General features: G+C 50.3%; 1 protein-coding gene and 1 pseudogene across 2 annotated transcripts in view; both read right to left on the bottom strand.

Moving 5' to 3' along the window:
• Positions 1 to 1,538, bottom strand: part of CD99L2 (CD99 molecule like 2) — a 109,493-nt gene extending 107,955 nt beyond the window's left edge. Inside the window, exon 1 of the mRNA XM_082865224.1 lies at positions 1,436 to 1,538. Coding sequence (XP_082721350.1) covers positions 1,436 to 1,502 — 67 coding nt within the window. The 5' untranslated portion in view covers positions 1,503 to 1,538. The remainder of the gene's footprint in view (positions 1 to 1,435) is intronic.
• A 9,050-nt stretch (positions 1,539 to 10,588) lies between these two features.
• On the bottom strand, positions 10,589 to 11,222 carry LOC309977787 (translationally-controlled tumor protein-like; annotated as a pseudogene). The gene has a single exon. The product of its transcript is annotated as a translationally-controlled tumor protein-like (transcript).
• Between the last annotated feature and the right edge of the window lie 3,255 nt (positions 11,223 to 14,477).

Below are 14,477 nucleotides of genomic sequence, written 5' to 3' on the forward strand. Positions count from 1 at the left end.
TTTTTTGCGCTTCCACTTTCAAACGTCCCATATCATTAGATGCAAGCTAATCAAGTGATCATACTTTTCCCCACAAATGCATCATAAACAAAATAAAAATCTTAACCCCAAAGGGAAAAATGAAACAAAATTCAACAACCCTGTAACTTGCTTTATTATTCTTCACTGCACTTATATAGATTGCGATGTTTGCACTTATTTTCTCCCGCATCAGGATGTCAGCTCCACGAGGACAGAGCCTGAATTTTGTTCACGGCTGCAGCATCAGTGTCTAGAACAGAGCCTGGCACCTTTGTTGAATGCTGAATGGCTCTCCTGTACAGACTCCAGGAGGGCTGCCCGCATGAGAAACATTTCTACATCTTTTGCAAAACTGCCTTGGACTATCTAGTGTTTTCCAGTGTTCCTTATAAGTAACATAACCCTCACTAGAACGCACTTATAGGACACGGTTTTGTTTTTGCTGAGCTCATGTGTTTTTAACTAGCTGAATCTGCCTTTGTGTCAGGAAGCTCAGAGCACAATTCTGTGCTCAACTGCAGTGTTTTCCTCAACCTCTTTTTCTGATGTGGAGATGAGGTAAGTTAAGTGTAAGAAGATTCTGCTGGGACTCCTTGGCGACCCTATTTTTAACCACAGACTGCATTTATTCTAAGAAGATGCTTCTCAAACTTAAATGTGCCTGCGAATTACCCGGGGATCTAGTTAATGCAGAATCTGACTCAGTAGGTCAGGGGCGGGGCCTGAGATGCTGCTTTCCTAACAAGTCCCAAGACATGTCCTTGCGGGCCTTGGACCACACTTTGAGTAGTGAGGGTCTAAGAAACTTGCTTCCTTGATTTGGTAGAATTTCTCTGTCCTCCTCCTTGGCAAAATAACACCAATGGCTCGAAAACTGGGGCGGGTACCAGAAGCTCCTGGGGAACTGGTTAGACTTACACACCGCCGTTCCCCGTCCACCCCCCATCCCCGCCGAGATCCTGACAAAGCAGGAGTGAGCACAGGAAGCTCGCCAGGTGCTTCTGCTGCAGGTGGCCTGGAAACACATTTTGAGAAGCCCTGCTCAGGGAATGAGTGCTCTCTTCAAGGTTTTTCCAACGGCAATCTCCTGGGAACAGGTGTTGTCACCGGCGGAGACACCTTGTTCAGGATTTTAAGGGGGGAGTATCCCGCTGTTTCTAGCCCAGCACCAGGAGGGGTCCAGGTCCCTCCCCACCGGCCACATGGGCTGCGGCAGGGTCAGCCCCTGCGGGCTCGGGGCTAGCACCCCAGCCCCATCCTCCCGCACTGCCCCGCCTGCCCGCCGGCAGCCTCCGCAGCAGGCCCTCGGGCGGGGGCCGAACCGCTCATGCGCACCACCGGGCCCGCGGGGCGCAGGGCCCCCGCCCCACGGGCCCAGAGGGCGGGGTCCCCGCGTGCCCCCCACCCGCCTTACCTCTCTGGACCAGAGTGGCCAAGGAGAAAGCGAGGCAGATGAGGAACGCCGAGTGCCAGGCCACCATGGCTGGGAGCGGGCGGACGGGGCCCAGAGGAGCACAGTTAGCGCGAGAGCGCCCGAGGGGGTGATCGGGGAGGAGCCGGGAAGGAGGAGGAGGAGCAGAAGAGGGAGGAACCCTGCCGCTACTGCAGGGCCTCGCCCAGAACCGGCGCGCGCGCGGCGCGGCCCCGCGAGGGAGGAGGAGGGGCGCGCGCGAGCTCTGGCGTCGGGGCGTGCCCGACGGAGACGAGGTGAGGTGGGGTGGGACTGCGACTGTGGTGAGAGGGGCGGGGCGAGCCTGCAGTCTCGGGGGCGGGGCCTATGCACGAGGGGCGGGACGGCAACCTGCGGGCGGGGCTGGAGCTTGAGGGGCGGAGCCCGCGGGCACCCAGCAGGTTAGGCTGTCTGGGTCCCGGCCAGCGCCGGCCCGCGACCCGCGGGCCCCTTCACACCACTCCCTCGAAAGGGAAGTCTCAGAGGTGGTCCCTGCGGGCCCGGAGCAGTGAGTCAACAGTGGCTGGGGAGACGGAGGCGCTGGCAACAAGGGTATGCAGTGATTTCCACCCGGCGCGCCAGACTCCTCTAGGGCCCGGAGCAGGACCCGAGGCGGCGCACAAGCCTGGTGCGTTCAGCCAGCCGGGTGACCTTGAACAGGGCTCTTCCCCTTCTGGCCTTGGTGTCCCCCCGGTCACCAAGGGGTCCCTCCAGCTGCGGCTCCAGGACCCGGCACCCGCGGTCCGGCACCCGTCGCCTTGGCGGAACTTGTTTGTCGGAACCGCCGTCTGCCTTCCCACTTAGCTGATCCTGCAATGGAGCCCTGCCCAGAGATGAAAGGAAAGGGCCATTTTCGTGGCTGGCCGCGGTTGGCAAACGGCACGTCTGGAGGAAACGAGCCTGAGGCCGGGGGCGCGGGGGACAGGCGAGAGGGAAGTTGCGGGCTGACCTGGAGCCGAGCGCCGCGGGCCCGGGGGAGGAAGGAGGAGGGACAGGGTCAGCTCCCCCGAGGCTTTGATGAATGCGCTGAAAGCGCGAGTTCCCATCTGCAGAGTCGATCTGTAAACGTGCTCGGTGATCGACACGCGCGCTGCAGCCCTTTCCCATGAACCCCTCCAACCGAGTCCATCTTCAGGACAGGGTGAAATCAGATTCCAACACTGACTATAACAGCAAAATGCCCGCTGCAGCCTTTGACGTGAACACTCTCAAGAAGGGCTCCGGCTGCAGCCGGCTTTCAAAGACAAAGAGAAAGCGCCGCTGCTCCCCGGAGTCGTCGAGCCTGTCCCTGCCATTATTCGACACAGGCTGCCCTGGGCTACATCCTCCTTGAGGGTGGCTACTACCATCTCCCCGCAGTGTCCCTTCGGAAGGCTTCCTGTGTCTCCCACAGGGCCGCACCTCCATACTCACCCAGAGGCTTCCCCCACCCTCTGAGCCATAGTAGGGGGCGGGGGTCTCCCTGAGATGGAGCCAAAACCTTTCCCTCTGTGACTTCTTTCCAGTGCTCTGAATCTTGGGGCTGCAAAAACAAAACATACAAGGAGTGAGTGGATATTCTGATTTTCAGGGCAGTGCTTATTCTATGACACTAGCAGGAGAATTAACAGAAATAGCTAGTGGTTATTGAACACACACATTATATACATGGCATATTCCAGGCATTTTATTCTTATTTTTTATTCCCACAACAACTTCATGTATCACCTCAATAATTAATGAAGGAAAAGGAGCAAAATGGAGATTCCTTGAGGTTGCGGAGTTAACCAGGTCCAGTCCCATAGTGTCAAAGGGGGGCAGGGGGATCACCAGGAACCCCAGCAGGTGAATGGCTAAGAACATGTGCTTCCGAGCCAGACAGAGTGGCGATCCTGGCTGGACGCAATAAGGTCGTGCCAAGGATTAAATGAGATACTGGAAAGCAAGTGGCCTCGGACGCAGTGAGCGGAGACGCATTACTTGTTACTCTTGTAACAGCTAAAGAAATACTGGCTACTGTGAGGTTGGGCAGTTGCTGTGTATTCCAGGATGCGAATATGCCCCCAGTTTTCCCACTAACTCCAGGTGCCCTGTGCCATTCCCTTGCCCTCGGGCTTCAGGAGTCCCACCTGTAAGGAGGGCACTAGACATCATGCTCTTTTAGAGCCCTTCAGGCTCTGATGGGTGAACCTCAGCACCTACACACTCAGCTACACTGAGGAGGCTTGAGGAAGTGAGGAAAATGCAGCCTCTAAGTGAGGCATCTCAGTCACTCGCAGCTGGGGCTCTAACTGGTCAATGTGTAGTAGAGATACCTCAATCCCAGCAGCAAGACACTGGCCACAGTGTAACATGCAGGAAGACTGTTTTCTAGCTCAGGGGTGGTTGGCACACCAGCCTGCAGGTCAAATATAGTCCACCCGCCCGTTTGTATGACCTGCAAACTAGGAATGCTATTTGTACCTTTAAATGGTTGAAAAAATCAAAAGAAGGTTATTTTGTGACAGGGGACGTTTAGACAAAATTCACGTGTCAGGATCCATGAAGTGGTGGGAACACAGCCCCGCGCATTCGTTTCCGTATTGTCTATGGCTGTTTTTCTGCTACCACCGCAGAATTGAGTAGTTGCAACGGAGACCATGGAGCCCACACAGCCTAAAATATCTACTACCTAGCGCTTTACAGAAAAAGTGTGTTGGCCTCCATTCTAGCAAATTGAACTATGGCAAGGATGAAGAGTAACAGGCGATGGTGCGGGGCCTAAAGAGTGTGCTCCTGTAGAACAGGGAATGAGCACAGGAGCTGGCACGGGAACAAGAAGCAACAGAAAAGGATCGTGTTTATCATGTGCCAAAAGACACCCACTCAAAAGAACCCAAAGAACCAAAAAACAGGCCTTTAGTCAAAATATTGCAAATGTCCGAGGTCAGTTATCCTGCCAGATAACTCTCCCTATGTAAAATGACTCATCCGAGCCCTGGTTTGTCTCTCAGTCTCTTATAAGTTAGGTTAGTGTGAGTCTGAGGGAACCGATGACATCACCTACCAGGCTAAGGACCTCCCTGGAACTTGGTGAGCCTCTCCAGTAGCTGCTACCCTGCTGAACTGCAATTGATCGTGGAGCTGATTTACATACAGGAAATTCTACACCTAGAAACCATGATTCTGTGCCCCCTGAATACACACACTCCCCACTGCCGGTGCATGTGGTGCTGGGACTGACCCCCCGCCAAGCCTGCCTTGTCTCCACACCACCCTCCTTCTACTCCTCTCCCCTTCCTGAACTTCTCATATCCTGCAGATGTTCACCACTTGGAAAACCATTTGGCCTGACGAGCTCCTCTCCTAAAACACCCACCTCTCCTCAGCACTGACCTAGGAAGAGAAGTGTGACATGGACAGATGGCCACCAGGCTAGTCTGGGAGTTCAGGAGAGGCACAGATGGAGCTGGGAGGGCTTACGCTAATCTGAGTTACGTAGGCTTCTGAGAGCAAGCCTGGTCTTCCGTCACACCCCACCATGTCCTTAGGAAGATGTGCTCTAAATTCCAGAACAGAGCAGCTGTTCTCTCACTATTAGCACAGAGCTCCTGTTGTTGCTCCCAAGTGCCACAAACCGCGCCTTGCAAAGTCTCCCAAGGGGGCCACCCTCGCCTGTGGCCAAAATTAGACCCACCTGGTAGCATCTGCCCACCGGGCCTCTGGAATGGCCTTGCCATCAGCCCCATCACTGTTGAAGGTGCCCATCTGGAGGGCACCACTGTCCATGTCAGCAGCCGATTCTTGATCCTTGGGGCACCAGAGTGGAGACGGAGTCCACGTGAGGGCAGGGGCGGGGGCAAAGGACTCGCCCCGACTCAGGGTCACCCTTTGGCCCCGGGACCCGAGGCAGCTCAGCTTGTGCTCAGGGCTTCAGCAGTCCTTCTGTCTGCTTCCTCTCCTCCCACAGCCTTGGGTCCTAATCCCTTTAACCAAAGTAGTTTGAGGGGCCGGGATGGGCTCCAGAGTAGGTGGGAAAGGGACCAGCACTCCCCCCACCCACCCAGCCCCCCACCATGCGGGCCAATTAAGAGACAGAATCATTAGAGAAATGCAAATCAAAACTACAATGAGATATCATCTCACACCGGTCAGAATGGCCATCATCAAAAAATCTACAAACAGTAAATGCTGGAGAGGGTGTGGAGAAAAGGGAACCCTCTTGCACTGTTGGTGGGAATGTGAATTGGTACAGCCACTATGGAGAACAGTATGGAGGTTCCTTAAAAAACTACAAATAGGGGGCTTCCCTGGTGGTGCAGTTGTTGAGAGTCTGCCTGCCGATGCAGGGGACACGGGTTTGTGCCCCGGTCCGGGAGGATCCCACATGCCGCGGAGCGGCTGGGCCCGTGAGCCATGGCCGCTTAGCCTGCGCGTCCGGAGCCTGTGCTCCGCAATGGAAGAGGCCACAACAGTGAGAGGCCCAAGTACCACAAAAAAAAAAAAAAAAAAAAAAAAAACTACAAATAGAACTACCATATGACCCAGCAATCCCACTAATACCCTGACAAAACCATAATTCAAAGAGAGTCATGTACCAAAATGTTCATTGCAGCTCTATTTACAATAGCCAGGACATGGAAGCAACCTAAGTGTCCATCAACAGATGAATGGATAAAGAAGATGTGGCACATATATACAATGGAATATTACTCAGCCATAAAAAGAAACGAAATTGAGTTATTTGTAGTGAGGTGGATGGACCTAGAGTCTGTCATACAGAGTGAAGTAAGTCAGAAAGAGAAAGACAAATACCGTACGCTAACACATATATATATGCAATTTAAGGGAAAAAAAACAGTGTCATGAAGAACCTAGGGGTAAGACAGGAATAAAGACACAGACGTAGAGAATGGACTTGAGGACACGGGGAGGGGGAAGGGTAAGCTGGGACAAAGTGAGAGAGTGGCATGGACGTATATACACTACCAAACGTAAGGTAGATAGCTAGTGGCAAGCAGCCGCATGGCACAGGGAGATCAGCTCGGTGCTTTGTGACCGCCTGGAGGGGTGGGATAGGGAGGGTGGGAGGGAGGGAGACGTAAGAGGGAAGAGAGATGGGAACATATGTATATGTATAACTGATTCACTTTGTTATAAAGCAGAAACTAGCACACCATTGTAAAGCAATTAGACTCCAATAAAGATGTAAAAAAAAAAAAGAGACATAGCCTCCCTGCAAACCGCTGGAATGCAGACAGCCAGCTGCGGGAGCCGGTGCACCAGGGGCTACAACAGTTCCCCAAATGCCTGATAGCAGGGGCGAGTCTTTACCAGTCTCAGGCGATAGGAGAAAGTGAGACTGTTGTGGTAATTCCCCCCCCATAAAGCGAGAGTGCTGACCTTTATCCTGAAATCATGGACTTTTCTGGGTACACAGAAGTCCTTTATTTCACGAAAAGATGGCAGTGTTTTGTTCAATGTGCCTGCTTTGCAAAATAAAATGTTGGCAACCCTGCCCGTCTCCAAATTTAAAATAAAGAAATCTACTCACCAGTGATATTCACAAGTCTGCGAAGCCCTGGCTATGCCAGCAATATTTAGCCCATCCAGGGCCCTGATACATGGGGATTTTTTGGAACACACCCCATGTGTAAACAGAAGCCCTGAAAATGGATTCTAAAACAATGTTCCCTCTCATATTTTTTGAGTTGTAAGCGAATTATCCCTCGGTCGCCTCCTCCTCTCCACAATGTTCCTATTCTCTCCTGGATCTTCTAGTAAGGCGAGGTCAGGCAGAGCCTTGAATGCCATGCTAATGAGCAGAGCTTTGATCCCGAGAACAGCGGGAAGCCACTGAAGGGTTGTAAGCATTAAGCAGCAGAAAGACAGGGAAAGTGAGGGGCAGGGAGAGTGGTCCACAGGAGTGGCTACTGGCATCATCTTGGCGGAGAAGCTGGGAGCCTGGGGCTGAAGAGAAGTGTCTGGATTCAGGCTATGTATGTGACAGAGGCAACAGTGGCCATAGAAAGGAGAGGATGGCTGTGTCCACCTGGCCCTGTTCTCAGGGAACAAAGGATGTCCAGGGTGCCCTGTGGGGAGGAAACAGGCAACAAGCAGTCAGGTGATAGAGGCAGTTAGAGAGGGGAGCACAGGGCACTGTGGGAGCATCGAAGAGCTGACTTAAAGGAAAAGGAATAGTTCACCGTGCCGATGGCGGGGCATGTGGGTTCCAAGAGAACCGCTGAAGCAAAAGCCGAGAAATGAGCCTTTGAATTTGAACTGCCTGGAGCCAGGTCATGCAGGGTTCCTAGACCAGGTGAAGTTTGGACTCTATGCAAACGCAACTGGGAACCCCAAAGAGTTTTAAGTGGGGCTGGGGTGAGGCTGCAGGGTGACGCGATCAGATTGGTATTTCATGGTTCCATTTCTTTCAGGAGACTCAGGACTCTGCTGTACAGAACCCAGCATCTGCCTCGGGGCGGGCTGGGATTCCGCTCTCCAGCTCTGTCGCCTGGAGACAAGGCAGTGTGGCCGGTCAGGAGCTTCAGCTTCACAGACAGCGGGCAGATTTGCATCCCGTGTTTCCACAGAACCCCCTCCCTCATTCATTCCTATGGCTACCGCATGCGACAGTTACTCACCCCTGGAAGGGACCCTTTGACCGGAGCATTTTGTAATCCAGTGCAACAACTTCCCAGGAGACACAAATCATCTCATCCTTTTTGATCCCTGTTAGAATTCCCATTGCGTGTTTGAAGTGTTTTCTTAACACATCGAGGACCGTACTACAGTGACGATCATGTCAATGATGGTCACGGTGACAAGAATCCAGGAGGAAAAGAAGACAGGTGCAAAATGCCAGCGGGTCACCACCTAGTTTCAAGGCTCATTACCATGAGAAGGAGTCCTCTGCTCTGGAAATCTAAATGCAGAACACCAACCCGTCTTCTGGAAGCCTGCGTGCCAAGTCAAGCAGGGCAAAGCCTTATACCTGCATATTTTCCTAATTCAAGAGACTGTTCTGTAAATTTCTTCCTAGTGCTCAGTCGAGTTAATATGGAATTTGCATAAGCACTTGGCAAAAAATAACTTATCTCTCTGTAATAGTTGTGAGGCAGCATTTCCCACTCTGAACCCTGACCTCTGAAGGACTAGGACTTGACATTTGCCTCCCAAACATGGACCTTATTTAACGCATCCGGTGAAGTCTCCCTGAAGCACTCGGGAGACTCAAACCACAGAAACCAGCGTTTGGCCTCTTTATGTCTTTGCATGTCATCGAAGCAGTTGAAGAAACCTTCCGGAAAAAGTTACAGAACGCAAGTGTGGAAACAGCATCTGATTAATAGTAATAACATTGTGTTCAAAAATACCTCTTGTCAGACTTCCCTGGTGGTGCATTGGTTAAGAATCCGCCTGCCAATGCAGGGGACACTGGTTCGAGCCCTGGTCCGGGAAGATCCCACATGCTGCAGAACAACTAGGTCCGTGCGCCACAACTACTGAGCCCGTGAGCCACAACTACTGAAGCCCGCGCACCTAGAGCCCGTGCTCCGCAACAAGAGAAGCCACCGCAATGAGAAGCCCGCACACCACAACGAAGAGTAGGCCCCACTCGCTGCAACTAGAGAAACCCACGCACAGCAACAAAGACCCAACGCAGCCAAAAATAAATACATAAAATGAATTTAAAAAATAAATAAATAAAAAGTTAAAAACATTTAAAAAATACCTCTTTTCAGTTTTCAATAGGCATCGCCTCCTGTCTAATGGCTTTTCAGGGGGCACTGCAATGTCCAAAACAGGACTGTTCAGCCTTGTCCCCAAAATCATCCTGCCACTCCCTCGAGTGGTCCCCACCTCAGGAAATGGCACCACCGATCTCCCAGTTGCTGGGGCCCCAAAGCTAGGAAGCAGCTTCAACCCGTCTCCTAGTCTCACCCACTCCATGACTAAGGCCTGCAAACTCTGTCCCCTAACCAACCTTGGACGTGCGCACCCGTGTCTGTCGGGAATAACTGCAGCCCGTTCTCCACCCGGCAGCCAGAGGGAGCCTCTTAAAAGGTAAATCTAATCATGTTTTTCCTTTGCTTCAAATCCCTCAGTCTCATGTGAAGGGCTCTCCATCTCAATCAGAGCAAATCGAAGCTCCTGTCCACGGCCTGCAAAGCCCTGCACGAGCTGGCCTGAGCCTGCTGAACTGCTCCGTGCCGCCAGATTTTCCTGCCTGTTGCCACTGTCGGCAGTGACCTTCCTGCCGTTCTGGCTGGCTCCGCTCTACCCCTCAGGCCTTAGTAGAACGTACTGCCGCTCCCAGCCCAGGAGGGGTTAAGGGCCCATTCTTTCTACTCCCAAGGCCTCTGCGCTGGACTCTACCTCACTGCCGGCTTACCGCTTTGAAATTTGCTGTCTCCTTCCACTGGTCCCCTGGTTCTCAACCCTAGTGACACGGAGGTAAATTTCGCCCTTTTTCGAGTACACAATTCAGTAGCATTTAGTGCATTCACAGTATTGCATGACAATCACCTCTATTTACAATACTTCCAGAATAGTTCCATCATCCCCAAAGGAAACCCCAAACCCATTAGCACTCGCTCCCTGTTCCCCTCCCCCAGCCCCTGGCAACCATGAATCTCCTTTCTGTCTCTGTGGATTTGCCTATGCTGGACAATTCATACAAATAAATCACATAATATGTGACATTTTGCGTCGGGCTCCCTTCACTCAGCATAACGTGCCTTCTCGGCTTATCCACGCTGCAGCGTGTATTAGGATCTCGTTCCTTTTTATGGATGAATAATATTCCATTGTATGGATGCGCCACATTTTTTTTGAGTTTAAATGCATTTTATTTTTAGACAACCTACATGACATGTTTTTTTTTTTTTTCTCAAAAACAGTGCCTCCGCCCCAAACAAATCAACATCAAAATGAAGAGCTCCAGGGCTTCCCTGGTGGCGCAGTGGTTGAGAGTCCGCCTGCCGATGCAGGGGACGCGGGTTCATGCCCCAGTCCGGGAGGATCCCGCATGCCACGGAGCGGCTGGGCCCGTGGGCCATGGCCGCTGGACCTTCGCGTCCGGAGCCTGTGCTCCGCGGAGGGAGGGGCCACGGCAGTGGGAGGCCCGCGTACTGCAAAAAAAAAAAAAAAAAAAAAAAAAAAATGAAGAACTCCAGATGACATCAGTCCCATTTGTCTAAGTCCTGGTGTCGTGTGGATGAAAGGCAGTAGCCAGCCTGTTATGATGAGCAGGTGATACATCCAAAGTAACAACCAAATTTGTTAACATTTTTCCATTTCTAAACCGTCCTTAAAGAAAATCCTATATGGGGTCACACCGTCCTCACTGCAGTCCAGCAGAGCAGCCATGCCGTCTAGATTCATGTTTTCACCAATAAAGAACTGATAGTTTCTGAAATTAGCAAGAATGTGCTTGATCTGTTCTGCCCCTGTCATGACAGGTTTTCCTCTTTCTGGTCTCTGTTCTTCAAGCTTCCCTTTGATTGACTTCATGTAATCTTTGATGTACTTCTTGTAGGCTTCTTTTGTGAAGCTGGTTTCCTGCAAGTGATGGTTCATGACAATATCCACACCAGTGATTACTGTGCTTTCGGTACCTTCGCCCTCGGGGCCTTCAGCGGAGGCGTTTCCACCAATGAGCGAGTCATCAATGTTACCCTCTGTCCTACTGACCATCTTCCCCTCCACACAGGCCGTCCTCGACCTCCTGGATCTTGTAGATGTCAGAGAACATCTCATCATGGCTGATGAGGTCCCGGTAGATGATCATAACGGCGACTAGATGGAGACGACGGCGGCGCTAGCTTAGTAGGAGCCCGGAGCTCAGAGCGAGCGCACTGCAGCCGGAGCGGTGCTTGGGGGGAGGGGGGAGAGGGTGGAAAAAGGGATGCACCATATTTTGTTTATCCAATCCACTGAATTGCTAGGTATCAGGGAAGCTTTTAAAATTATCCCCTGCCAGGCACCACTCTGAGACTTTGATGTGCTTGGCCAGGGTGGGGTAAGGCACTAGTGTTTTTCTAAAACCTCCCCTGGTGATTCTAAGACACAGCAAAGGCTGAGAATCACTGACTGAGACCATGACTGGCCAAACTTGGGCCCCAGGGCCAAGGGTCGCCTACTGCCTGTGTTCATATGGGCTGCCAGCTAAGAATGCTTGAGAAAAATAAAAAAGAAGAATATTTTGTGACACGTGCAATGATGCAACATTCAACTTTCCATGTCTATAAGTTTTATTGGCACACATAGTCACACCCATTCATTTACCTATTGTCTATAACTGCTTTTGTTATAGACAAGGGCAGAGTTAAGTAGTTGTGACAGAGACCGTATGGCCCACCAAGCTGAAAATATTTACTATCTGGTCTTTTACAGAAAAAGTTTGTTTCATCCATTCACAGTCCTCTCATACTTGGTCTTTCAGCAGCGGTCGGCACCGTTGATCACCCTACTGCTTGAGACACTTTCTTCACTTGACAGCTAGAAACCCACTCTCTCCTGGAGCTGCCTCTCTGGAGCTTGGGGAAGCCCCATGGGGGTGGATCCGGGTGCCCAGTGTTTGGGAGCTGGGCCACTTCCACCCCTCATATGGGCGCTGGTGGGGGGGGGTGTGTGAGGGTGAGGGGAAGGTGTTAGGAGATCACTCGGAGACTTTGGGCAGCTCACTCTCCTTCTGGGTTGGACAAGACTATCTCTGAGGTCCCTTGCAGTTCTGAGTTCTCTGGTGGTCATAGTGCCAAGCACTGTCACCTGCATCATGAATTCTCCCAGCAACGCAATGAGGAGGGCGCCATTTCTATCATTATCACAATTTCACAGAAGACACAACAAATCTTCAGAAAGGAAAAGTGACTTTGGCCAGGTTGCCCAGCAAGTCTGTGGCCTTCAAACTCAAGTCCAGCCCACCTCACCCTGTCTAGCAGGATGGATGTGCCAAGTGCCTATTGTTTAAGCTGATGAGATCTCAGAGAACTTGGGGTTTCTGGGGAGGCACACTGGCAGGTGGTGGCTGGGTCGGCTCTATGTTGTGGATGTGGGCAGCTGTGAGTGAGACCCAAGATGAGAAGAATAAATTATTGAGATGCCTTGGGCAATGTGCCCAACGCCGTGGTATGTATTTGACTAAGATCATATTTACTAATTTAAATACTCTGTGAGGGAGGATTAGTTTTTCTGTGGCTGCTGTAATGAATTACCACGAAGTCTGGTAATTTGGTAAAACAACACAAATGTCTTCTCTCCCAGTCCTGGTGGTGAGAAGTTCAAAGTCAAGGGGAAGACTCCTTCCTTGCCTCTTCCAGCTTCTGCGTGCTGTCAGGCAATCTTTGCTGTTTCTTCGCTTGTAGGTGCATCACTCCAGTGTCTGCCTCTGTCTTTGCACAGCCTTCTTACAAAGACACCGGTCCTTGCATTTAGGGCTCACACTAAATCCAGTATGAGTGCATCTGGAGATCCTTAGCTAAATTACATTTGCAAAGACCATATTTCCAAATAAGATTGCATTCTTGGGCTTCCCTGGTGGCACAGTGGTTGAGAGTCCGCCTGCCGATGCAGGGGACAAGGGTTCGTGCCCCGGTCCGGGAAGATCCCACATGCCGTGGAGCGGCTGGGCCCGTGAGCCATGGCCGCTGAGCCTGCGCGTCCGGAGCCTATGCTCCACAACGGGAGAGGCCACAACAGTGAGAGGCCCGCGTACCGCAAAAAAAAAAAAAAAAAAAAAAGATTGCATTCTGAGGTTCCTGGTGGATATGAATTTGGGGGGACACAATTCAACTCACTACAGGGGGAAATATTATTCTCAGTCTACAGATGAGAAAGCTGAAGCCCACTCTCATGACATGAGAGTAGTTACCCCCTTAGCTAGCTCCTTAGTGACTTAGGAACCAATGCCCAGTCCTGTATTATTTTAATGCCTCAGTTCTCATAGAAAAAAAATGATATACAAAAAACCCAAATCACCTTTACCTTACCTTGTATACAAATAATACCTCAAATTAGATCAAAGACCTAGACTTGAGAACTAAAAACTATAAAACTCTTAGAAGGAAACATTGGTCAAATTCTTCATGATGTTGGATTTAGAAATGACTTCATGACTCTGACACCAAAAGCACAGGTAACAAAAGAATAAAGATAAGTTGGACTTCATCAAAATTAAAAACTTTTGTGCATCAAAGGACACTATCAACAGAGTGAAAAGGCAACGGCCTACAGAATGGAGAAAATATTTACAAATTGTATATCTGACAAATGATTAATATAAAGAACTCCTGCAGCTCAACAACAAAAAAAACAAGCAACCCAATTACAAAATGGGCAAAGGCCTTGAAAAGACAGTTCTCCAAAGAAGATATACAAAGACAATTAGCACATGAAAAGATGCTCAACACTACTGTTATTAGGGAAATGCAAGTCCAAACCACAATGACATACCACTTCACACCTACTAGGATGACTATAATTTTTTAAAAAAACTGAGAATAATAAATGTAGACAAAGGTATGGAACACTAGTACATTGCTGGTGGGAATGCAAAATGATGTAGCCATTATGGAAAACGGTCTGGCAATTCCTCCAAAAAATCAAACATAGAATTACCATATGATCCAGCAATTCCATGCAGATACATATATAGATAGATATAGATAGATATAGATACAGATATATCCTGAAGAATTGAAAGCAAAGACTCAGTTACTTGTGTACCCATGATTATAGCAGCATTATTCACAATAGCCAAGAGTGGAAGAAAACCCAAGTGTCCACTGACTGATGAATGGATAAACAAAATGTGATCTGTACTCACAATGGAATTCAGCCAAAAAAGGAACAAAGTTCCTACACCTGAAACTAACACAACATTGTAAATCAACTACGCTTCGATAAAAATAAAAAGGAACAAAATTTTGATAGATGCTACAACATGGATGGACCTTGGAGAGTTATGCTTAATGAAATAAACCAGATACGAAAGGACAAATATTGTATGGTTCCACTTACAGGAAGTATCTAGCTGGAATAGATT

The sequence above is a fragment of the Leucopleurus acutus genome (assembly GCF_964270905.1).
Source record: "Leucopleurus acutus genome assembly, chromosome: X".
NCBI classification, from domain to species: Eukaryota; Metazoa; Chordata; class Mammalia; order Artiodactyla; family Delphinidae; genus Leucopleurus; species Leucopleurus acutus.